General features: G+C 39.9%; 1 protein-coding gene across 3 annotated transcripts in view; it reads right to left on the bottom strand.

Moving 5' to 3' along the window:
• Positions 1 to 26947, bottom strand: part of cep89 (centrosomal protein 89) — a 104157-nt gene that overhangs the window by 48348 nt on the left and 28862 nt on the right. For all 3 annotated transcript variants that reach the window (XM_052028227.1, XM_052028228.1, XM_052028229.1), the window contains exons 8-14: positions 26057 to 26152; positions 23001 to 23219; positions 22609 to 22748; positions 17975 to 18025; positions 7401 to 7484; positions 3003 to 3106; positions 285 to 400 (exon numbers count right to left, since the gene is read on the bottom strand). In XM_052028227.1, the coding sequence (XP_051884187.1) occupies positions 285 to 400; positions 3003 to 3106; positions 7401 to 7484; positions 17975 to 18025; positions 22609 to 22748; positions 23001 to 23219; positions 26057 to 26152 (810 nt within the window). The remainder of the gene's footprint in view (positions 1 to 284; positions 401 to 3002; positions 3107 to 7400; positions 7485 to 17974; positions 18026 to 22608; positions 22749 to 23000; positions 23220 to 26056; positions 26153 to 26947) is intronic.

The following is a 26947-nucleotide window of genomic DNA, read 5'->3' as shown; positions in this document are numbered from 1 at the left end:
GAGATATATCCCATCAGGATCAGGGGACTTGTCCACCTTTAGGCCCACTAGTTTGCTCATCACTACCTCTTTAGTGACAGCAATTGTTTTGACCTCACCTCCCATCACAGCCGCAACATCTTTATTTGGCACGTTAGACATGTCCTCCAGCATGAAGACCGACACAAAATAGTCATTCAAGAAGGAAATGAAAGTAAGTCACATTATAGGAAAGTAAAGACTTAAATAATTCCCAGGGCACAGTTGGGTCATGCTTTAAAGTAATAATTTATGAAGTCAGAAACCTTCCTGTAAGTGTCTATTGTGACTGTCTTTTCCTTTGGCTTGCTGCACCTCCAGCTGTTCCATTAAGATTTGGTTTTCCTCCAAAACCAACTTTGCCTGATCCTGCAATTGATGCCTAAGAGAATTAAAAAAAAGCATTAACTGAGCTGCATTGAACACAAACAACATTTATTGAAACTAAATTTTCACTAATTATGTATTAATAGGCTTGGTCAAAACAATACACCGTAAGCAAATAGTATTTTTAATGTTCAAATAATTCCATGACATGCCACTGAACTACCTTTTATAACAAAAAAGATAATTATGCAAATAAATAGTTTAAAATCAAAGTATATTATCGTTTAACTCCAACTAAAATGGCTTACAACACAATAAACCCTTTATAATCACAAATAATAGTTTGCAGAAATCTCAATTTTTTCATAGAAATCTAAATTAGTACAAAATTCAAAAGATTTACAAGCCTCCATGTAAAAGAAATTCTCATTTCAGTCCTCAATTGCTGACTGCTTGTTATGTGTTTTTTTTATTTTACTTATCACACGTAATCTTCACAAAGATGTAAGACTGCATCTGCCTTGCACATTATTTCTATGTATGTGACTCCAAGTCCTACATTCAGAATGGTACTGAGAATCTCAAAGCCAAGCATCAGGAACACACAGACCATTTCCCACCCTACTATCTGCCCCAACTACAGGAGTGTCTGCAGTTCTCACACTGCCCTCATTAATGACCACAGAATCTACAAAACTGAAGTACAAGTGAGGCATCCTTGATGCCAAACAACTTCCTAAGAATAAATATATGAATTCCAGCATTTATCTGACAAGTGATGTGAGTTATGGATATATAGAGCACTATTTTTTTTCTCTTTCTTAAATGGGAATTAAGATTTGCTGAATAAGAAAATGCTGGAAATATTCAGCAGATTAGACAGCAACTGCAGAAGGAGAAACAGAGTTAACGTTTCAGGTCTGACAGTCAGAACCTGCTAAACATTTCCAGAATTTTCTTCCTTATTTCAGATTTTCAGCATCTGTAGTTTTTTTTCCGATTGTCTACAGTCCAGTTTGCTGTAACTATATTACAATTTGTTTTGGTGTTGCTTGAGAGAAAAATATTAATCATGACACTTACAAAATACCGTTCATCTTTGAAATATTGCTCTCCAATGTTTATACCCAGCTAAAACACAAGACCTGATTTAACGTCTCACCAAAATGAAGGCATCTTCAAGAGTACAATACTATACTGAAGCCTGTATTGCACTGAACTGCTGGTCTGCACATTATATGGCAGATAGTTTAATCCAAACAAGTGCGAGTGCTGCATTTTGGAAAGTCAAATGCAAGAGGAAAGTATACAGTAAACAGCAGGACTCTTGGCACCATTGGTGCAAAGAGGGGTGTAAGTCCACAGCACCATAAAAACAGAGACACAAGTGGATAGGATAGTAAAGAAGACATATGGCATGCTTCCCTTCATCGGTCAGGTCATTGGAGTATAAAAGTCAGGAAGTCATGTTATAGCTGCATAAAGCTTTGGTTAGGCTCATTTAGAGTACTGTGTGTAGTTCTGGTCATTGCACTTCAGGAAGGAAGGAGAGGGTGCAGGAGGTTCACCAGGATGTTGCTTCGATTGGAGTGTAGTAGCTACAAGGATAGGTTGGACAAACTTAGATTGTTTTCTCTGGAGCATCAGAGGCTCAGGGCAACCTGATAGAAACATTAAAAAAAAATTATAAGAGGCACAGATCGGGTACATGTTTAGAGTCTTGTTCCTAGGATAGAAATGTCATATACTAGAGGGCATAGCTTTAAGGTGAGAGGGGGAAGTTTAAAGGAGATGTGCAAGGCAAGTTTTCTTTTGTTGCACAGAGAGTGGCAGGTACCTGGACCACACTGCCAGAGAGGTTGTAGAAGCAGATACAATGGAACATTTATGAGGCATTTAGGCAGACACATGAACAGGTGGGGAGGGATATGAACCAGGGGCAGGCAGGTGGGGTTACTTTAATTTGGCATCATGGTTGACACAGACCTGGTGGGCCGAAGGGCCTGTTCCTGAGCTGCACTTTTCTATGTAAATTTCCGAACACATTGGCAGAATGCTGGGTACTTTTACATAGAGACTGAGCTACAGAACCATCAACTGTATGCATAATACAGCTAATCTCAAATTTGATGGGACTTGCCTTGCAAAATATTGAGGGTGCAGGAGCTGAATCAGAGGAGCTAAGTAGCACCACTGACCTTGTTGGAAATCCCTCTAGGTACCATTTTAGAGTCATAGAATCATAGAGATACAGCACAGAAACAGGCCCTTCAGCTCATCGAGTCCAATGCTAACCATCAAGCAGTTTTACACTAATCCTACCCGATCCTATTTTTTTCTCCCCACATTCTCATCAACTCCCCACTAGTTGCATGCTGTTTGCATGCAATTTACAGTGGTCAATTAACTACCAACTTGCACGTCTTTGGGATGTGGAAGAGGCCCACGTGGTTACAGGAAGAACATAGAAACCACACAGACAGCACTGGAAGTCAGGGTTGAACTTGAGTTGCTGGAGCTCCAAGACAGCAGATTTACAGTGCTGCCACCAGCTAATCTCTAAAACACTAGACAAGGTCTGGCTTTCAAAAAAGAAAAAATAGGTTACACCGACTGCAATTCAATATTTATGAAGGGTAGTTTTATTTTTTTCCTACCATTCAGTGTTGCTCACAAAACCATTTCTCTCACATTGCTGATGAAGCTGTTTGTTCTCCTTCACCACTTCTTCAACTCGGGCTCTGAAATTCTTCATCTCCTTCTGTGAATAATTAAGGATGTAGAGTGATTAACTGACACCATCAGGACAACTAAACAGAAAAGAACATCATTTTCCTTCAAATAAATAGCTGCAATAATTGCAGAGTCAAAGGAGTAGAAACTCAATTATGCATGATTGCATGTTAAAATAGCATTGCATTGGGTTTTAGGGTTCAAGGTCAAACTAATTTATGTATACAAGTGTCATAGCTACAACCTCAAAGGGGGGGGGGGGGGGCAGAAAGCAATCACTGATTATAGTCAATACTGGAAGTCATTGTGCAGATTGAGGTAAACTATTTACATAGACACTGGAGTTGGCTGCCCACTTCAGAGATAATTTTACATGCCAGATGGAACAGGTGAACACCCAAAGAGAGGTTCTGTGCACTCAGGGTCTGAGGAATTACTCCAAAAGAGGCAATTTGTGCTGGATGTTAAAGCTGCTTTCTTACCTTTGGAGCTGCCATCATGAAGGCAAGTGGATAGCATTCTTCTTTGGAAATGTACTTAAAATAGAAAGCCAGGAGTATTCTTCGATGTCCTTCAACGGCCTCCATGTGGAGAATTCCTCTTATAAGCTTGACATGCCTTGTAAGCGGTAAAATGTCTTTGCTGGATCAAGAGTTGAATCTCTCATTGCAAGCAATGCAACCACAACATGCTCTTGCAGCCATAATAATTAAATAACTAGGCCAAGGCAGTTATTGGTTAATAGTGAAGCTTAGGATGTTGCGGGTGGGAAATGGACAACAGTGATGCCGTTCAATGTCATCAGGAAATGCTGTGCCTTCCTATTGATTGTGATAGTTGTTGCCAGGTATGGATTGATACGGCACAACAGTAACTTGCCGCTTATCATTCCAAGTCCAAAAGGTGACCAGACTCACTAGTTTCAGATAGAGACTACCTGAATCTTCATTTGCTGACATGCGGGGAGGGAAGTTATCATCCAAATCTTTAGGAAGATTAAGTATTCTTTGACAATACGTTCAAAGAGGGCCTTTCTTCATCATCACCTGCTGTGTTATTCTTCTTTCTCTTCCTTTTCTAGCAGCTGGAAGGTATGCCTTCATTTTTATTATCTTATACAGAAACAACAACAAATTGGTCCCAAAGAAAATTCATTTTGAGGACCATAATGGTAATATCTATGCTCCTTCTAATGGCCCATTATCTGTGGTTGCAATTCTAATCTGGCACATCCAGAAGTTTCACAGTAATGAGAAGTCATGATAAAAGAAGTCATGATTCAAATCCCTTCAACTGTGTCTGAAATATGGAGGGTATGTCACACTGCCTCAGAAATAAAGTCATGCAATGCAAAGCAGGAGGTTGCTATGAGCATTTTTGGTAATGCTGATACATTATTTACTCGTTCAGGTTGTGACAGACATACCTGTTGATAAAAACCTCCAAGTTCACACAGACCTTTCATCACTACATTTAAGACATCACTCTCTGCTTCTTCAGCAAACGAAGACAGACTCTTGTGTTGCACAAAGATGAGTTTTCCTCTTATTGACTCAAGGCCCGATATCACATCACAAATCCAAAGATGCAAATTGGTGTCTGAAATGGTCCAGTTTGTAAGAAATTCACTGAACTTCCCCTCCAGGCATGGAAGCCTCTCCTGAAATCTACCTGCTGATGGTGGCAGGCATCTATTATCATTGCCTTTGAAAACTTCCAGATACAGTGTCCCTCTTCCAGCTTCTGGATACATTGTCCCTCAGACAGGTGGAAGCAGATGTCTTGCTTTGGCTCTTTTATTTTGAAATATGTTCTTGTGATGTAGCCATCACTGGCAGTTGTGTATTTATTGTCAATTGTTCCTTAACTGAGAAGATGGTTAAGAGTCAACCACATTGGTAGATCTGAAGTCACAAAAGGCCAGACCAAATCAGAATGGCAGATTTCCCTCCCCAAAGGGCATAAGTGAACAAGAAGATTTTTTGATAACAATCCAATGGTTCCATGATTATCATTATTGAGACCAATTTCATATTTGTTTGAGAGAGATTTATTTAATTACTTGAATTTAACATTCCCAGCTGCTATAGTGACAATCAAACTCAGGTCTCTGGATCGGTGGTCCAGAACTTTAGCTGCTAGCTCAGTGACTGACTTATTCCACTACTGTACCACTTGTCTAGTTTGTATTGGAGGCCAAGTAAAACTACAACAAAAATAGCAATTTTGGGTGAAGTCTCCTTAATTGTTACAATGTAAAAGTGCAGCCATACTTACCACAAATGAGCTTTCCATAGCTCAATACTCAATGAAGCTCCAAATAATTTAAATTTACTCCAAGTAGCTCCACTGTGGGGCTATTTCCTGCTTTCATGTTTATTCATTCATTTCTTTTTCAGAACTGAGTGTTAGTGACATAACCAGCAATTATTGTCCATCTCTAATTGCCTTTGGAAATATTCTTAAGTGGAAGATTCAGGCGAGTCACCTCTGTGATTTACTGTAGTCTGCACTCCTTCAGCGAAGGTACTCCAAGGCTCCTTGATGTGACATTTTGTCAAATGCTACATTGATGTCAAGGTTTGTTATTCTTACCTAACCTCTAGAATGCAATTCTTTTGTCCATGTTTGGATCAAGGCTGTGATGACAACTGGAGCAAAGTGCTCCTAGTGAAGCCTATCTAGGCATTATAAGCAAGCTGTTGGTGACCAAATGCCTCCTAATAACAGTGTCCACGACAGCTTCCAACACTTTGCTGATTGAGCAGTAATTAGCCTGGTCGGATTGCCCTGCATAGGATATGCTAGAACAATTTTCCCAATTACTGGGTGGATGTCAGTGTTGTGACAGCTTGGCTAGCAGTGTGGCTATTTCTGAGTCTTCAGTACTCTAGCTGGTCCCATAGCTTTTCCATATCAAGCACCCTCAGCTATTTCTTGATACCAAATGGAGTGAAAGAAATGGCTTACAACTATCATCTATAATGTTTTTTTAAATTTACACAGCACAATAACAGGCCCTTCCAGCCCAACAAGCCCAGGCTGCCCATTTACACCCATGTTAACCTACTAACCCGTACATCTTTGAAATGTGGAGCACCCGGAGGAAATCCACATGGTCACAGGGAGAACGTACAAACTCCTTACAGACAGCAGCGGGAATTGAACCCTAATTGCTGGTGCTATAATAGCATTATGCTAACTGTTACGCTACCGTGCTGCCCATAATGAGGAGGATCTCAGGAGGAAGCTAACATAGATCATCCATTCAGCTTTTCTGTCTGAACATGGCTGCGAATGCTTCAGCTTTAGCTTTCGCTCTCACTTACTGGACACTGGCAACATTGAAGAGGAGGATATTCTTGGAGATTCTTTCTCCAATTAGTGGTTTAATTGCTCACCACCATTCACAACCAGATAAAGAACAGAACAGTACAGCACAGGAATAGGTGCTTCAGTCCAAGAGTCTGTACCAAACACAATGCTCAATTAAACTAAGATGAGGCAGAATTTAGATCCAATCAGACCTAATTTCTTGTTCATAAACCACATTGTGCAACTTGGGTGATGTCATTTGTGCCAGTACATTTGCAGTATGGGACATGGAGATATGGGGTTAAATTTTAAAATTTTCTCCACATGCTGTAATCTACTGAAATCACAAATGATTCTGCGCACGTGGTTACTTGATCCTTTCAAAAAAATCATATACCAAATTTCTAGAAAGCTTTCTTTTAAAATTGTAAATATCAAACAGAAGATGCTGAGAATCAGAAGTCTTTGGCAACGTTTTGTTGACTTCTGAAAGCGTATGTGAAAAAATAGCTTTAAAACATTTAATACTATATTTAATATATTTCACAGAAATTGAAACAACACCAAGAAAAAAATCAAAGGAATTGCAGAGGAGTAAATAGGTATTTTTGAGATGTATTCTCATGTGGGAATAGAAGGTATCAAAATAGGTATTAGGGATAATTCTAGAACAATTCACTAAAAGGGATAAAAGGCTCTGGCATTGTTGGAAGAAAAGTTTCTTTCCCCATCAATGCTGCTTGACCTGTTGAGTGCTTCTACATTCTCTGTTTATGTTTCTGAATAGGTCTGATAGGAAAAGCAGTGTGCGAAGAATAGACATCTATCCACCAGAGTAGGAGGAACAACAAAGTATAAATCACCATGAATTATTTGCACATCACATTAGCAGAAGTCTTGTTCAGGGCACTTGCCAGGCATATAGAGAACCTGAGCAGCACAAGTGGCTTAAGAGAAAAGGCAGGATGAAAACCTTATGAAACCTTAAATATGCATCAGCAGCGTACCTCATGTGCTTGCAACATAGCATCCTTTTCCCGTAGTCGGTCTTCATAGGCCAACATAAGGGGTGACAAATACTTCATATCCACCTGCAAGGCATTACATTCCATTATAAATTTTGTAAGTCATGATGGGAAAAAAATGGGCTGAGAACATTCAGGCTATGCATTATTTCATACTGCACACGTAGAGAGCATTTCATTTTGGTAACATCTTGATGGTGGCATGAGGGAGGAGGGGTGGACACAGTAAAGTACAAAATGTTTTCGTGTGACGCTCTCCAGTTATGGTGGTGCAAGGTTTGATAGAACAGTGGTCTTCCCCAGGCCACCATTCTGTACCTTTTTATTTCACGCATTTGCAAAAGGTAGTAAACAAAAACAAAGAATTTAAAGCAGCAGAAGTCCATTCAGACCCTTACGCCTGGTCCACTGTGAAAGAAAAATGATTAAAAGTAGCTCGCGTAAAGTTAAAAAAGTAAAAAGCAATGACCTTTGCCAAAGACAAAGTGCTGACATATAATTAAAAACACAATTACAGGCTGGGAGAAATGGCAGATAACTCCCAAGGATGAGCAAAGATAGACCCCAGATAAGCAACAAAGATGATTTGAGAAAAACACCATATGTTAAAGGATTCTATTGTTACCATTATCTTAAGAATTTTGTCTTTCTCCAGCATTGTTATGTATGCACGTGACTAAAAGCTGTTTAAAAGTCTACAGCTCTGTACAATCAGGGAGCAGATCATCAGTAATCTCTCCCAATGGCCATTGTAGTGTGCTAATAAATCATATTTTGACTCGGTGACATTTTTCTTTAACATCCACCATTCAGTAAGATTATATTTTACCTCAGTCCCGCACTAACCATGTATCTCTTAATTCTTTTAATATCTAAAAATCTATTGATGTCTTGAATATCCTCAGCAACTGTGCCTCCAAAGCCTTGTGTAGAGAGTTACAAAGATTCTTCACCCTGTACATGAAGAAAATTTTTCTCATCTCTGCCTTGAATGACTGACCCCATAATTTGAGACTGTAACCCCTGGTTCTACATACTGCAACCAAAGGAAGCATCACCCCACATCTATTCCGTCAAGACCAGTGATAATTTTGTATGTTTCAATGACATCCCCTCTCATTCTTCTAAACTCAAGCAAGTGTTTTACCAGTGTGCTAAATCACTCCTTGTATGATAAACCTGCCAGCTCAAGAATCAATCCTATGTATTTTCACTGCATTCCCTTTATCATAAGTATACACTTCGTTACCATAGAACAATACAGCACAATACAGGCCCTTTGACCCACCATGTTGTGCCGCCCTTCAAACTACACCTAAGACTTTCTAACCCCTTCCTCCCACATATCCCTCTATCTTAAATTCCTCCATACGCTTATCTAACAAGCTCTTGAACTTGACCAACGTATCAGCCTCCACCACCACCACCCAGGCAGCGCATTCCATGCACCAACCACTCTCTGGGTGAAAAACCTCCCTCTGACATCTCCCTTGAACTTCCCACCCATTGCCTTAAAGCCATGTCCTCTTGAGCATTGGTGCACTGGGAAAGAGGCGCTGGCTGTCCACTCTATCTATTCTTCATAATATCTTGTATACCTCTATCATGTCTCCCCTCATCCTCCTTCTCTCCAATGAGTAAAGCCCTAGCTCCTTTGGTCTCTCCTCATAATCTATACTCTCTAATCCAGGCAGCATCCTGGTAAATCTCCTCTGCACCCTTTCCAACACCTCCACATCCTTCCTAGGATGAGGCGACCAGAACTGGACAGTACTCTAGGTGTGCTCTAACCAGAGTTTTGTAAAGCTGCATCATTACTTCGCAGCTCTTAAACTCGATCCCACAACTTATGAAAGCTAACATCCCATAAGCTTTCTTAACTACCCTATCCACCTGTGAGGCAACTTTCAGTGATCTGTGGCTATGAACCCCCAGATCCCTCTGCTCCTCCACACTGCCCAGAATCCTGCCATTAACTTTGTACTCCGCCTTGGAGTTTGTCCTTCCAAAGTGTACCACCTCACACTTCTCTGGATTGAACTCCATCTGCCACTTGTCAGCCCAGCTCTGCATCCTATCAATATCCCTCTGTAAGTTTCGACAGCCCTCCACACTATCCACAACACCACTGATCTGCAAACTTGCTAACCCACCCTTCTACCCCCTCATCTAAGTCATTAATAAATATCACAAAAAGTAGAGGTCCCAGAACTGATCCTTGTGGGACACCACTAGTCACAGCCCTCCAATCCAAATGCACTCCCTCCACTACAACCCTCTGCTTTCTACAGGCAAGCCAATTCTGAATCCACATTGCCAAGCCTCCCTGGATCCCTTGGCCTCTGACCTTCTGAAGGAGCCTACCATACGGAACCTTATCAAACGCCTTACTAAAATCCATGTAGACCACATCTACTGCACTACCCTCATCGATCTTCCTGGTCACCTCCTCAAAGAACCCTATCAGGTTTGTGAGGCAAGATCTTCCCTTCACAAAGCCATGCTGGCTGTCCCCAATCAGTCCATGATTCTCTAAATGCTCATAGAGCCTACCTCTTAGAATCCTTTCTAACAGCTTACCCACCACAGACGTAAGGCTCACTGGTCTGTAATTCCCTGGACTATCCCTACTACCTTTTTTGAATAGGGGGACAACATTCGCCACCCTCCAATCCTCCGGTACCATCCCCGTGGACAACGAGGACTCAAAGATCCTAACTAACGATTCAGCAATCTCCTCCCTCGCCTCACGAAGCAGCCTGGGTAATATTCCGTCAGGTCCCAGGGACTTATCTGTCCTAATATTTTCTAACAACTCCAACACATCCTCACCTGATCTTCCCTAACTTTAATAGAACTTGTGCTTTCATCTGTGCTTGATATCATTGCCTGGTTTAATTCCCTCGATTCTCCAGGAAATGCAACATGCAGTAGGGGAAATGACAGCATTGAAACCATAGCCCTCATTCTGACCCTTTGTCAATATACAATGCCAGTTCAGCAACACATTCACAAACAGCCCAGTACCTGAGGCCAGACACTGTGATCACACAGAACTCTTCACTGAACAGATCAGAATCTCAGGGATGTGTCCACTTCCCCCCACAACACACAGGTGCAGTTAAAGCGAAATAATATCTGCAACCTCACAGCAAAGGAGTAGCATCAAACATGACAGCAATATCATTTGTCACAAAGTAGGAGATGACATCAAGTATAGGTGATAATTACTATAATGTGATCCACCATTCAAAATGTGCCGGCAAATTTAACTCTCTTGAATGTCACAGTATTATTAAAAGTGACTTTCTTGCAATAGCCACTTACCTTGAAGCCTAATGCTATCATTAGTCATTGTTGTCATATTAAAGCTGACATACTGATTTTTAAGTACCCAAACACAATCTTCCTCTCTGATGCTGTTGCCGCTTTGAATGTTACAGATGATACATCTCCATTTAGCATTGAAGCTCTGACAGATCCGGTTCTCAAGGGACTACTGGGTCCCAGCAGCTTCCAACTGTTGGAGACAGCCAGCCCTCGAAACATTCTTGTTAAGGCCAGATTCCCTTTCACTTTGACTCTTTTTCCATCTAGTCAAGTGACACTAAATGCTTCAGAAAGGTAAGTAACCCGTATCTATTGGATGCCAGATTATCTACTACTAGCCACTGGGGCTTTTCACCAGTGTCTGCAGCAGCTACGATATTACTTCCTTTGTGGTACAAGAGGAGACTAGATCTGTACACATTATTCCTGATGTGGTCTTATCAGAGCTGTATATAATTGGAACAGGACTTCTCTACTCTTCTTCTCAAACTTTATTGCAATAATATTGGCTGGCTTTTTGTACCTGTATTTTAAATTTCTAGTGATTCATGTACAAGGACTGCCAGATCACTCGTAACACTTACGATCCCTCACCGCTTAAAAATTCTTTGCATTTTTATTCTGTCTACCAGCGTGCATGATTAATATTTTTCCATATATTCCATCTGCCATGCTCTTTTCCATTCAGTATATTCTCAAAACTTTGGACACCCTCCTCACTGTCCACAGTGCCATCCAGCTTTGTATCATCAACAAACTTTTGAATATGTAGCAACAAACAAACTGCTAGGGCAATTCAGTGGGTCAAGCAGCACCTGTAGGGGGAAAGGAAATGTTGACATTTCGGATTGAAACTCTGCGTCAGCCCCAAGTCAGTGACCTCAAATCTTTCCCATAGTGCAGTGACTGAACTGTACCGTGCTCTATGTGCAACCTCACTAATTTTTTTGTTCATTTCTGGCATGATCTCCCTGCTCCTATATTCCATACCGTGGCCAATAAAGGCTTCTTAAGCAGCTTACATATACTGTATGTCCTGCTATCTTCAGGGATCTGTGAACACAGACACTCCAACATCTTTCTATTCTTCCAAGGATCCTGTCATGCACTCCCTGAACACATTGCCACATATTTCACTGGATTATTTTTTTTAAAAACACCATTTTGTGCTTACTTTACCACTGCACTGATAGCTTCCCAAAATCAAGTACTTTCTTTCTCAGAATCAAATTGCATTTTATATTATTAGCAAGCTGCTTAATCATGGTTCCCATATTAAGTTCAAGTCATTTATATCACAGAAAGCAATGGACTTAGTCATGACCCCTGTCAATTTTTAATTCAACATCCCACATCTCCACGGGCTTTAACTTTTCTGATCAAATATAGGACTTTATCAAATGCCCCAGTAAAATCCATATGGACAACATCAAGTGCGCAACCCTCGCAATTTTCAGAATCAGGTTTATTATAAACTATAAAATAAATATATAGTACAAAAAAGGAACAACGAGGTAGTGTTCATAGACCGTTCAGAAATCTGATGGTGGACAGGAAGAAGCTGTTCCTAAATTGCTGAGCGCGAGTCTTCAGGCTCTTGTACCTCCTCCCCAATGGTAGTAACGAGAAAAGGGCACGTCTCGGATGGTGAGGGTCCTTAGTGATGGATGCCACCTTCTTGAGACAATGACTCTTGAAGATGTCCTCGATGATAGGGACAGTTGTATCAGTGATGGAGTAGGCAGAGTCTACAACCCTCTGCAGTCTCTTGCAATCCAGTGCATTGGAGCTTCAATACCAGGCTGTGATGCATCCAGTAGGAATGCTCTCCACGTACATCTATAGAAATTTGCAAGACTCTTTGGTGACAGACCAAATCTCCTCAAACTCCTAACGAAGTAGAGCCACTGGCACACCTTCTTTGTGACTGCATCAATGTGTTGGGCCCAGGATAGATCCTCCAAGATGCTGACACCCAGGAACTCAAAGCTGCTCACCCTTTCCACTGCTGATCCCTCAATGAGGACTGGTATGTGTTTTCCCGACTTCCCCTTCCTGAAGTCAGCAATCAATTCCTTGGCCTTGTGGACATTGAGTGCGAGGTTGCTGTTGCGACACCACTCAACCAGCCGATCTATCACATTCCTGTTTGGCTCCTCATCGCCTCCTGAGATTCTACCAACAACAGTAGTGTCATTGGCAAATTTATAGATTGTGTTTGAGCTGTGCTTGGCACACAGTCATGAGTGTTGAGAGAGTGGAGCATTGGGTTAACCACGCATCCTTGAGGTGCGCCTGTGTTGATTGTCAGCAAGGAGGAGATGTTGTTACTGATCCATACTGATTGTGATCTCCCGATAAGGAAGTTGAGGATCAAGTTTAACTTTCTTGTTACCTCCTCATTAAACTCCACCAGTTAATCAGCACAATTTTCCTTTAAAAGTCTATATTCTTAATTAATAGGCGTCTCCCCAAATTCTGGATTTATGCTGTCCCTCCAAATTTTTCCAAGAAGTTGCCCACCACCAATGCCAGGCTGACTGGCATATATGCCCTTGTTTTAATATACATACACAAAATGATTTGAGAATGCAAAAACTTGGTTGTTTCTGTTACCAACTAAATTGGTAAAAATTGATTTATTATTGTCGCATGTACCAAAGTACAGTGAAAACCTTTGTTTTGCATGCCATCCATATAGATCATTTCATTACAACAGTGCACCGAGGTAGTACAAGGGAAAACAACAATAGAATGCAGAATAAAATGCTACAGTTATAAAGTGCAGTGGAGGCAGACAATAAGGTGCAAGGCCATAACAAGGTAGATTGTGAGGTCAAGTGTCCATTTTATTGTACTAGGGGACTGTTCAATAGTCTCATAACAGTGGGATAGAAGCTATCCTTGAGCCTGGTAATGTGTTTTCAGGCTGATACGCTTTCAGATATGCATATTCTGCCCAATAGGACAGGGAAGAAGCAAGAACATCCGGCGTGGGTGGGGTCTTTACCGAGGCAGCGAGAAGTGTAGACATCTTAATTACTTCGCTCAATTGTAAATAATGGTAAGCATTAATGCAATTTGACCCCAGTGTTGGATGCAGGTGGCATGCATGTTGTGAAACTGTGGAGCAGCCCTGGCTAGATTTAATTCCTGTATGTGGTCAGTTTATACCACATCTACATTGCCCTTTTTCTTAGGAAATAAAGGAGCAAATATTGACTAACACAAAGGTAACTAGGGACAGGGTGCTGAGAAGCCAAGGAAGACTTGGATTTACCAATATACCAAAAAACACATTAAATATACCTTTCCAACATCTAACATAACAAGTGTATAAAGTATATGTTGATATAATGTTACTTGAGCTGCTGATTCACTATAATTTTGTGCCACTACCCAAGACAAATTTCAACCCATTCAGCAATCTTCAATGGGTGAATTATTGCCATAATAGAACATAGAACAGTACAGCACAGTATGGCCCTTCAGCCCATGATGTTGTGCCAAATTATATAAACACCTACTCCATGATCAATTTAACCCTTCCCTCCTGCACAGCCAGCAATCCTCCATTTTTCTTACTTCCATGTGCCTACCTCAGAGCATTTTAAATGTCCCTATTGTATCAGCCTCTAAAACCACCCCCAGCAGTGTGTTCCAGACACCCACCACTCTTTGTGTAAAGAACCTACCTCTGACATCTCCCCTGAACATTCCTCCTCTGACCTTAAATGAGTGTCCTCTGGTATTGGCTATTGTTGTCCTGGGGAAAAGGTGCTGGCTACCCACTCTATCTATGCCCCTCATAATCTTATACACCCCAATCAAGCTGCCTCACATCCTGTGTCGTTCCAAAGAGAAAGCCCTAGCTCACTCAACCTAACTTCATAAGACATGCTCTCCAATCCATGCAGCATCCTGGTAAATCTCCTCTGCACCCTCTCTAAAGCTTCCACATCCTTCCTAAAATGAGGTGACCAGAACTGAACGCAATAGTGTGGTCTTACCAGAGTTTCATAGAGCTGTAACACTGCCTCGTGGCTCTTGAACTCAATCCCCCAACTAATGAAGGCCAGCACGCCATACGCATTCTTAACCACCCTATCAACTTGTGCGGCAACTTTGAGGGATCTGTGGACTTGGACCCCAAGATCCCTCTGTTCCTGCACACTGCTCAGAATCCTGCCATTAACCTTGTACTCCACCTTCATGTTCGTTCTTCCAAAGTGCATCATTTACACTTTTCAGAATTGAACTCCATCTGCCACTTGCCCGCCCAACTCTGCATCCTGTCTATATCCTGTTGTAACCTACAACAACCTTCTACACCATCCACAACCCTTCCGATCTTCGTGTCATCCGCAAACTTACTAACCCATCCCTCCACTCCTCATTTATAAAAATCACAACAAGTGGGGGTCCCAGTCCCTGTGGAACACCACTAGTCACCAACCTCCAGGCAGAATATGCTCCATCTACAACCACCCTCTGCCTTCTGTGGCAAGCCAATTCCGAATCCATGCAGCCAAGTCTCCAAGGATCCCATGGCTCATGACTTTCTGGAGGAGCCTAACATGGGGAACGTGTCAAACGCCTTACTGAAGTCCACATGCACCACTCTACCTTCATCTATGTGTTTTGTCACCTCCTCAAAATACTAAATTAGGCTCATGAGGCATGACCTGCCCCTCACAAAGCCATGTTGACTATCCCTAATAAGACTTTGCTTCTCCAAATGCACATAAATCCTGTCCCTAAGAATCCTCTCCAATAGCTTGCCCACTACTGACATAAGATTCACTGGTCTATAATTCCCAGGATTATCCCTATTACTTTTCTTGAACAAGGGAACAACATTAGCCATCCTCCAATCCTCTGGTACCAGTACTGTGGCCAGAGATGATGCAAATATCATCAACACCCCAGCCATCTCTTCCCTCACCTCCTGTAGTGACCTGGGGTATACCCCGTCCGGTCGCAGTATTCAGAAGCTCCAACACGACCTCTTTCTTAACCTCATCATGCTCCAGCATATTAGCTTGTTCTATGCTGACCTCGCTTTCACCAAAGCCCCTCTCTCTAGTGAACACTGAAACAAAGTATTCATTAAGGACCTCCCTTACCTCCTCCACCTCCAGGCACGTTTACCCCCTTATCCCTGACTGGTCCTACCTTCACTCGAGTCAGCCTCTTGCTCCTCATGTACGTGTAGAACACCTTGGGGTTTTCCTTAATTCTACTTGCCAAGGCCTTCTCATGTCCCCTTCTAGCTTTCCCAAGTCCCTTCTTAAGCTCTTTCCTGGCTACATTATAATTCTCAAGAGCCCTGCCTGATATTTGCTTTCTGAAGCTTAAGTATGCTTCCTCCTTCCTCTTGACTAAATATTTCACCTCTCGTTAACCATGTTTCCTTTACCCTACCATCCTTTCCCTGTCTCAGTGGGAAAAACCTATCCAGAACCCCATGCAAGTATTGCCTAAACAGCCTCCACATTTCTTCTGTGCATTTCCGAGTATGTCTGTTCCCAATTTACGTTCCCAAGATCCTGCCTAATACTGTCGTAATTAGCCCTCCCCCAAATAAAAACTTTCCCATACCATCTGCTCCTATCCCAGTCCATGACTATGCAAAAGGTCAGGGAGTTGTGGTCACCATCTCTGAAATGCTTGCCTGAGAGGTCTGTCACCTGACCAGGTTCGTTGCCTAATGCTAGATCCACCATGGCCTCTCCTTGAGTCAGCCTGTCCACATACTGTGTCTGGAATCCTTCCTGGACACACCTAACAAATTCTGGCCCATCTGAACCTTTTGCACTAAGGAGGTGCCAGTCAATATTAGGGAAGTTGAAGTCTCACATCACAACAACCCTGTTATTTTTGGACCTTTCTAAAACCTGCCTACTTATCTGCTCCCAAGTGTCCTGGTGGCTATTGGGGGGCCTATAGAATACTCCCAATGGAGTGATCACTCCCTTCCTGTTTCAAACTTCCACCCACACTCCGTAGACGATCCCTCCACAATATCCTCCCTTTCTGCAGCTGTGATACTATCCCTGACTAGCAATGCCACTCCCCCCCCCCCCCCCCCCCCCCCCCCCGCATTTTACCTTTCTCTATCTCTTTTGAGACAATAAACACTGGAACATCAAGCAACCAATCCTGCCCTTGTGACAGCCAAGTCTCTGAAATGGCCACAACATCGTAATGCCACGTACTGATCCATGCTCTGAGTTCATCACCCTTATTCTTAATACTTCTTGCATTAAAGACATTTCAACCCATCCAACTGTGTTTATAGCCTATCCACTGTCTATCCTTCCCCACAGTCTCTCTGTATAATGCATCTACCTTTACACTAACTGCTCCATCAACTGACCTAACACTCTGGTTCCCGTTCCCCTGCTAAACTAGTTTAAACCCTCCCCAACAACTCCAGCAAACCTGCCCGCAAAGACATTGGTCCCTCTCGAGTTCAGGTGTAACCCATCCCTTTTGTACAGGTCTTACCTTCCCCAAAAGAGATCCCAGTAATCAACAAATCTGAAACCCTGCCCTCTGCACCAACTCTTCAGCTGTGCATTCGTCTGCCATAGCTTCCTATTCTTACCCTCACTGTCATAGGCAGGAATCCAGAGATTACCACCCTTGAAGTCCTGCTTTTTAGCTTCCTTCCTAACTCCCGATATTCCTTCTTCAGGACCTCATCTCTTTTCCTATCTACGTCGTAGGTACCAATGTGTACCATGACTTCTAGCTGTTCTCCCTCAAGAGAATATGCAACTACTAAAGAAAGTGCATTGAAATACTGAAGTACCATGAAATAAAAGCTTTTTCCCATCTCTGCCATGGTCAATTTTTATTAATTTTTGGGGACAGAATCTGGGCCAGAAATATTCATAATAACAATATTCAATATTAATACTGATTGTAATACATTGGAAAAAGTAACCAGACAGTAACAATCAAAAGGCCATCATAAAGTTGCAGTGTTCTTTAACCTTACAGAATCTTGAATGATATGAAAATACTCAATGTACGCAACAAAGGGAAAAGGACATCTAACCCAAATTACAAATTTACCACATAGATTTGAGCGGGTTCAGTGATGCATCAATGTTATATGGCATACTCCCTCCTCATGGCCAAGGGAAAAATACACGTAGAAAATTAGATTTAGGAATAGTCTATCTAAAAATAAACTTGAAATGTTACAGTTTACTTACAAGCCAAGGTGGAGGTGGTCCTGATGGTGGAAGGCCAGTATGATGTGATCCCTGAAATAATTACAAAAAAAAAGTTGGTTTTCTTCACGACATTCATGTATGCATGGCCAAATCTCCAATTCCGTTGAACAGTCCAGAGTACTTCACAGGAGGTTTTTGTTTGGAAAGAGTGTTGTGGAATGGAGGGACCTAAGAGTACAAGGAGATAATTCACTGAAAGCTGCACCACAGGTAAACAGGGTGGTGAAGAAAGTGTTCGGCACACCTTCATCAGTCAGGGCATTGAGTAGAGGAGTTGGAACATTATGTTGCAGTTGTGCAAGATGTTGGTGAGACTGCACTTGGAGTACTGTTTACAGTTCTGGTCACCTTGCAATAGGAAACAACAAAGAGTGCAAAGAAGATCCACAAGGATACTGCCAGGACTCGAGGGCCGGAGTTATAGAGAGAGGTTGCACAGGCGAGTACTTTATTACTTGGAGCACAGGAGATTGAAGGATGACCTGACAAAGGTGTACAAAAAACTAGAAGGCAGAGGTTTAAAGTGCAAGGTAAATGGGACCTGAGGGGCAACTTCTTCACACAGAGGGTGGTGCGTATATGGCATGAGCTGCCAGAGAAAGTTGTTGAGGCAGGTACATTAATAACATTTAAAAACATTTGGATAAGTACATGGATAGGAGGGGTTGAGAGGGATATGGGTCAAAGTGAGCAAATCGGACTAGCTTGGTGGGCACCATGGTCAGCATGGATGAGTTTAGCTGAAGGGCCTGCTTCCATGCTATATTATTCTACGACTAAGTCTATCTGCGATACTGGTTACTGATGGTGAGACACTGGATTCTGGAAATGGAGTTTGGAGGATTTATACAAGCTATAGCAGTAATTAAATGATCTAAAGAAATTAGTTATAATAAAGGAATGCAAATCAGATTTTGGCAATAGGCAATAATTTCAGTGTAGCTGTGAAGGAAGGCAAATAGTGCGTAATTAAGGTCTTATTATTTGTGCGTATTATCTGTGATCAAGCATATCCTCAATGTTGTAAGGAAATGTGAAATATTGAAATTTAAGAGGAATAAGAGTGGTAAGGAATAGAGATATGAAGTAAATGAAAATTAAATTTTCATGATGTGTGAACAATAATAAGAAAGTTGCAATTAGGAATCGAGAACAGAAACAGCAGATATCAGGTCCATGGCAGTAGCTCCCATCCCTGAGGTCCCAACCCAATGCAAGGACACATATTAAAAAAAAGGTTGCAAGGTCACTTTATAGTGTAATATGAATTGGATATTTTCCAAACAGGGTAACTGATTTACTATCATCCAAACAGAACTTATTTAGCAAAAGTTTTTAATTAATTTGTTTAATTAAAGTATAAAGACCATAACAGGTATGGTAAAGAATATTTATGAAATTTGCCTGCATCATCATTTTGGATTTTCCAAAGTATTTCCTATATTTAAACAGAGTTATGCTAAGGAAAAGATTAGTAAGTTCTAGTCTCCAAAAGCATAATGGAGAAAAAGACCGTAGAAATATGGAGAAGAGACTTCAGGTTTACAACATTGTTTGCCTAAAATAAGAGGGGTTGTTGGACATTGCTAATTATCAAAAAACAGTAATAATGATAACAATAGAAAATACATACAAATAAAAAATACGACACATTAACATAATAGATGTTAAATGTATCCTGTCCTCTGCAGAGTATTTTATAGTTTATTACTTGCATGTACAGTATATAGCATCTTATCTGCTCAAAACCTTTTTAAATGCTTTGTACAATTACTATGATCTTAGTTACCAAGTTTAGCAGCCATTCAGTGCCAGCAATGATTTGATTGACCAGTCAATTTTATCTACTTCTGAGTGCTATCTAGAACTACAGGAATTCCAGATACACACATCAGAAGTTCCAAGCATATGCTATCCAAGAGAATATGGGAACCGAGGTTAAAGCTGAAATTGTAAAGGTAAAAGACAAAATCTTGCTTCAAACATAAAGAAGTGTTGTTCTTCGCCATGATACAAAGCAAGTAGGAGCTCATGGGCTGAGAATTGAAGGGAGAAGTTAAGCAGAAATATTTAACTATCACACTTGGTGACAGTATATTCTTCAGAATACTGCAAGACTAAAATGAAATGCATGTCAAAGAAAGCAGTGACAGTTTAAAAAATATGAATGCATGTATACAGATTAAAAAGTTAAATGTACAAAATAAGGAAAAAAGGCATTAAAAGCTAATTTGAAATTAGAGGCATCTTCTGATTCCTTAGCTCTGCTCTTCCTTAGCTCCCCTAATAATCTTAGGGTATTCAGAGGATTGATTGATAAAACCTCTTTACAAATTATGTCAGCCTGACAACTGACAATCTTTATGGCTGGCTCCAACTGCAAGAGTCACAACCATAAAGTAACACTAAATCTAAAAGTGGAACCGCACTTTCAGCACAGAAATCACAGAAGCATACATTCCTTGCACAAGAAAGTATGTTAACAAAAAGAAAAACACATTTCATAGGAGAAAGCAAGTTGAAAAAAAATTAACAGAATATTTTCTGTACATGCAGACATCTGTGAGGCGTGGCATGCACTTGAAGACCCAACTCAAAATTTTCTCAGAAGAGCCGATTTGGATTGGATTGAAAGCTGTAAATCTGCACCATTAGATGCCAAAATACACAGGAAGCTTGGAAAAACTGCCAAGGAAACCAGCTCAGATTATAGTTCAATATTTTCTGGTGGATACACAACTATTGTGGGAGTGGATCTTTACAAAGTATAAGCCTTCTTGGCTGCATGGAGTTAAAAATGCTTCTTAAAAGGGCTACTTGGCTCCAGATCATTATTGCTTTGTCTTGATATAAACGGAAGACCAAATTCCAGGAGCACAATGACAGTGGCTTCTCTTGACATCAAGATAGCCTTTGATTAAAGTGGTATTAAAAAGCACTGGCAATACCGAAGTCAATAGTGCACTGGGGGAAAATTCTCCAGTCATACCCAATAAAAAGGAAGGTAGGATTACAGTTGTTGGGGGTCAACCATTTCAACTCCAGGAAACTGTTGCAGGAGTACCTTCGAGCAGCATCTAGTCAGACATCTTCAGCTGCTCTGACATACAATAAACTCTCCTCCACCATAAAGGTCATAAGTGAGATATTTACCAATGATTGAAAAAGGTTAACTCTCTCCCAACTGCTCAGATAATGAAGCAACTCATGCCAGCAAGCAGCAAGACAACATTTAGGTCCGAACTGGTAAATGGCAAGTAACATTTGAGCCATATAAATGCCAGACATTGATCATCTCCAGCAAGAGACTGAATGACAAAGGATGGTGGTTAGTCAATGATATTACCATGTTCAAAATCCTGAGAGTCACCTATGGCCAGAGGTTTATATGAACCTGTGCCTATAAGATCAGAGGCTGGGTACCCTGCAGCAAGTGACTCCCCATTGCCCTTCCAATCATTTTCAAGCTTTGGAAAATATAGTTAATTGGTATGCATTCATACTTTCTGACTCTGAAAGATGTAACCACATGTTTGTGTGCCGTTTAACCAAATGATACCAATGAGAATGCTTATAGTGGAAAGACATAACTGTCATTTGTTGAAAAGTAACAAAATGCAGATGCTGGAAATTTAATACAAGAAACACAAAATGCCAGGGATATTCAGCAGGTCAGGCAGCATCTGTGGAGAACTCTAGAATCCCCAGCAATTCTGTTTTATTTCAGCTGATATCTTTGTTTCGTAGAGCTAGCAAAAAGGTAAATGGATTTGCTGAAGAAACAAAATAGCTGACAAACTGGACAACTTTGGCTGCTGATGACCATGTGATAGAAGTAGCATTTGACAACTCACAAAAATCTAATGGTTTATGTCTAGTAAGCAACTGATTATAGAAATGTACATAAAGCAGGTGATTTGCTTCAATCTTTATCTGCAAGAAGAAGAGAGTTTTTCCAATGCAGATCCATTGTAATTGTGGTCCACCATTTTGGGAAGCTCAAAGAAAACAAGAAATCAAAACATAAAAATCAACACAAAAGGGTTGAAAAAGGAAAACTAACAACTTTCAGTGCCCACCTGGCACAGTTTGTCAGTGCTATATTGTTAAGTCCCTGCTGTGTGTTTTGTGTGCTCAAGCTATACACGATTAGACAATTAATTTGTCAGTTTATCAGTAAGGCCAGGGTCTAAACACTACATCATGTTGATTTTGAAATGTATTGCCATTCCTTCACTACCAGTCTAAATTCTGGACCTAAAGGTACAATGGGAGTTTCAATTTGTTCAAGAAGGTAGTTGCTTACCACTAACTTCTGAGAGTCTCAATGCAAATCAAAAAAACTGCAAATGTTCACAATAATGTTGCTACTTTCTCCTGTTAGGCAGGAGGCAAACAATTCGTGTTGTTTGAACATGGAATATGTCACAAAGTTGCTAAATGTTAAGACTGTTTTATATGTTACAAGGCATTAAATCTGGTGTCCTGCAACTGTCTGCATCAACATAATTTTTTTAAGAGAAACTGTGAAAACAAACAGGTTTTTTGTTTGATGAGCAAACCAGGATGACACAGAAAAGAAAAAAGAGAATAAACTTCAAGTTTTGTTTTACCTCTTTATCCACAGATCTGTATTTAGTTTGATAATGGCTTAGCTCTATACTTAAGCGATGTATTGTCATTTTCAAAGCATCATTTTCATCCACTAACTCCTGAGCTTGTTGCCTGAGTGAAACCAGTTCTGGTTTTTCATCTGGAAAAGGTATATAGCAAGATGAAAATCATTTTGGTACTTGTTCAAATCCCACAAATAAAGTGTTGAATAATCTTTCCCAATGATGAAAATTGATTTATATTACAGTACACTTAAGGTATTAATCAACATCTTAAGAATCAAAACAAAGTACTTCATAATTACGTTTACCAATAAATATTTCACTCCTGAAGTTAAATTGTGATGAATTAGTAGCTACTATATTATTGAAGGAGGGTTGAAATTTACAACCTTCACTTGGTTGGCCATTCCCAGTTTCCTGTTGCTTTTGATTTTCTTTTTCCAGTTGCTCCACTTTAAGCTGCATCTTCTGCAGCTGTTGCATCAGGTTGTGAGCCTGTTGGGCAATAACCTGATTTTCAGAAACCAATATTTGGTTTCTTTCTTTCAGCTCTTCAAACAGCTTCTTTCGGACATCCATAAGCTCTCCGCTAGCCTCAGCTGTTAAATCTACAGTGCAGCATACAACACAGCATTTCACAACAGAACAAAAGGAAATCATAATATAATCCGATAGTTACACAAATTCATGGAGTAATTCAATGAAAACTTGGGGTAAAGCCAAATCATTATTTCAGTTTTTATTGTAAATTTGTGACCTTTTGTTATAATACACCAAAACATATGCAAGTGCACTCATTTTGAAAAGAGAGATGCTTTCTCATTCTTGACAAAGATTTTGTTTCCAAACAATTTCTTATAATGAAAATACCACCTGCAGAGAAGTGAAAAGACCATTTAAATAAAGAAAAAGGTTAATGTCAATTTACTTCAGCAGAAAAATTCAGAACTAAAAGTAAAATTCTACTTCGCAAGTTTATTTTCTATCAAGTTGTATTGGAAAATGTATTATTTGTTGCAGGTCATACATTAATGTGCAGAATGGGAATACAAGATAAATGAATTTCACGATGTTTTAATTTGAGTCACTACACTTTGGTAACCCAAAGAGGTCACATATTATTTAGAAATTACTACTTCAACAGAGACCTTGATTCAATTTACTAGTTTGGTAGGCCCTTATTTGCCAAGGTTACTCTACCAATAACTTCCCAAACCAGAGACTCTACCACCAAGGGCAAGAATGCCACCACCTCCAGGTTCTCCTCCAAGCCACCCATTATCCTGACATGGAAATATCTCACTATTCCTTCATCATTACTGACTCCAAATCCTAGAATCTCCCGTCCATCAGCAGATTGGGGAGTACCAATACGAGAAGGATTGTAGTGTTTAAATAATGCAGTTCACCATCTCCAACTTAACAGCAATTATATAGGCCTTGCCAGTGAACCTCCAAATATCCCATAAATAAATAAGCAGATGTGAAAACAAATCCAGATAGGATAGAGGAACAAATGGACCTCAAAATATAAATACGCAAGTTATAAGGTCATAAACAGAAGCAAGCCAAGTTTAACAATTTATTTCTAAAAGGACAAAACTGAAGAGAAATTCTTTTAAGCCTGAACCAATCCTAGTTTGAACCACTTGCTTCATTGTGTACAACCTGGTCACCATATTATAGAAAGAAAATAGAACCACTGGGAAGTGGATGCAAGAAATATCTGAATAGGCTTTTCATTTAATAGCTAATGAAAAGTGTCAAAACGCATTGCATTTGAAAAACATTAAAATCAATTACAGATCCAGGTTCGTAGCTAATAATCCCTGATAAGCTACCATTCATAAAGTCAATTAATTCAAGAGGTGAACAGTCATTACTGTTACTTTGGGAGATTGTGAGGCATTGCAGCACCGGAACAAATTAAGACAATCAAATTCTGGGCTACCAATATGACAACAGTGAGTTTCAATTCCACCTACGTTTAAACTTGCCTCAGAGGCTAGGTTTCCTCATTTCAAAACAAAACTGATATGGTGGGTGCACAGAAAGGAAATGGACTTCTCTCTTTCATGCTAAAATTCCATTTATAAGATAGTACTGATATCAATTATACAAAAGCTCCTAGCTCCCTCCTAATTAGACAAAGTGCAGCTGTGAACAAGCCTCAAAAGTGGATTTGAGAAAAAAAAGTTTATCTTCATGTAAGTGTCAGATTTGTCTTCAGAATAATGTTTAACAAAAGAATTGTATTATTTCATTAAAAATGTCTAAAATGCTTATGAAATTTAGATTCACGTTTATTGGAAAGGCTGAAATAAATGAAGGTAATGAAATGATAGAAGATGAAATTCACATGTTTAGCCACTAAAATTAGAAATGCATATTCCTCAATTTCAAGCATCCAAGAAGTGAAAAATGTAATTCTTTGCCAACATCTTTCCTCCATGTCTAAATTTTGATGAGTCTCAATTGGAATTTTTTTTTGAAAGTGTGTACAAGCGTGTTCCTATCACAGCTTATTTAACCATACTTTTGCTAATACAAGTATGCATTTACTTAACATTGAAGAAATATACAAAAAAGTTACATTTAAGTGAAAAATGAAATATTGATCACACGGAAAAGCAATATTCTGGAACAAACATAATTAAGAATTTGTTTAACTACAGAAAACTTCACAATCATTTTACTTATATAAATAATAGAAAGAACAACCAGGTGCCAATATATTCTACCAGAGGCTTCATTGCCAGATCCTTTTGTCGTATCCCCACATAATGGCAAGAATGTCAAAAACAATTTTGATTTTTCAAAGTTTAATAAGTATTTGTTCATGTATGCGTAGAGTAGAACAGGCTGAAACATATCAGTAAATTTATCTTGGAAATCAAAGTCACTTACTTTCTAAATGAACCTTCTGTGACTTCATACTTAAGTGTTTGCATTTTCCCACCAGCTGTGGATAGCTTCCAGGTATGGCCTGAAAAGTGGCAAATAACATTGTGCCACAACCATACCATGCAATGATTACTTCCAACAGGACAGAGATTGACCACCAGCCCTTGACAATCAAAGGTAATCAATTAAATATTAGCTGCCCTTAATTCAACTGCTTAGATGGATCAATGCTAGTTTTATTTCATTTGAAATCAGAAATTTGTTGTGTTAAACTCATTGAATGTGCACCAATCAGGTCCAAAATCTAATCTACAATTTGTGGTAAATTAGCTAATCACAAATTAGTGGCAGTAAGTACACCGCTATTTCCCTCAATATTCACAAATAAGAAAAATAATGGTTGCATTTGCTTCCAGCTGCCTCTCCTTGGAGCATGTGTTAAAGATCTTGGGCAAAATCTGCCTATATGTTGATCCAAGAGCATTATTAAAAGTAATTTGGTCTAACAATACATATTTTATTTTGTAAATCATGCTCCCACCTGATTTGGTCACCTCTGAAACATTCTTTATCTTTGTTTTTTTCTTATTTTGAGATGATGTTCTGGGATTTTCAACACTGAGGCTGCTCTTCGAACCTTAAGAACAGGGTGAAGTTATAAAAACAGTTGTAGTATCTCTGAAATTCATACTGAAAATACCACTTTAAAAACAATAACTTTTCTTGGACCAGACTGAACAAAAGCAATTTATGACCCACAGCAAGCAGCTATCACAAGTGCTTTGAATAGCTCTTCTAAAACTATGACATTCAAGATGAATCATAAGAACACAATGAGGGGCAAGAACAAGTTCCAAGAAAAATAAATTAGCTTTCAGCAGGAGCCGGTCCAACCCTCTAAACAATTAAATTTCAGTCTTTCTCAAAGCCTCAATTTTCCTTGCATCACTGTGTGATTGTGTGGCAGGGCAAATTCATTAACGTTTCTTCCCATAGTACTGGACTTTTACGTATACCCCCAAACCATTTCGACACTGGAGCCAGTGATAAAAACTTGCACATTGAGATCTTCATCTCATATCATTCCATTCACATCCTGGGCCACTTTCAAAAGCTTCTTCAAATAACTTGACTGTCTATCAATATCCTCTTCCCTTATAAAATATACTGAAATTTTCGTTATGTTAAAGGTTTTAGTTTCGAATTCCTTCTGCACTATTTTCTGTCTCTCTCAAGGTGCCAAGTTCTATTCTTTTCTTCAAAACTTTATCTCACTCCCAGAGAAGTTTAAATATTTTTGAATTTCAGTCAGCTCAACTTGAGTCTTTTTAGGCTGAAACTTCACTCTTTGGACCTACCACACCTTAATCAGGAGACTTGTTTGTAATCTCCCCCTTTCCTTTAAGGTGTACTCAACATAACCAGCATTTAT

This window comes from Pristis pectinata, chromosome 13 (assembly GCF_009764475.1).
Source record: "Pristis pectinata isolate sPriPec2 chromosome 13, sPriPec2.1.pri, whole genome shotgun sequence".
NCBI lineage: Eukaryota > Metazoa > Chordata > Chondrichthyes > Rhinopristiformes > Pristidae > Pristis > Pristis pectinata.
Note: the sequence above shows the minus strand (reverse complement) of the source record. Positions and strands in the feature narration are given on the sequence as shown.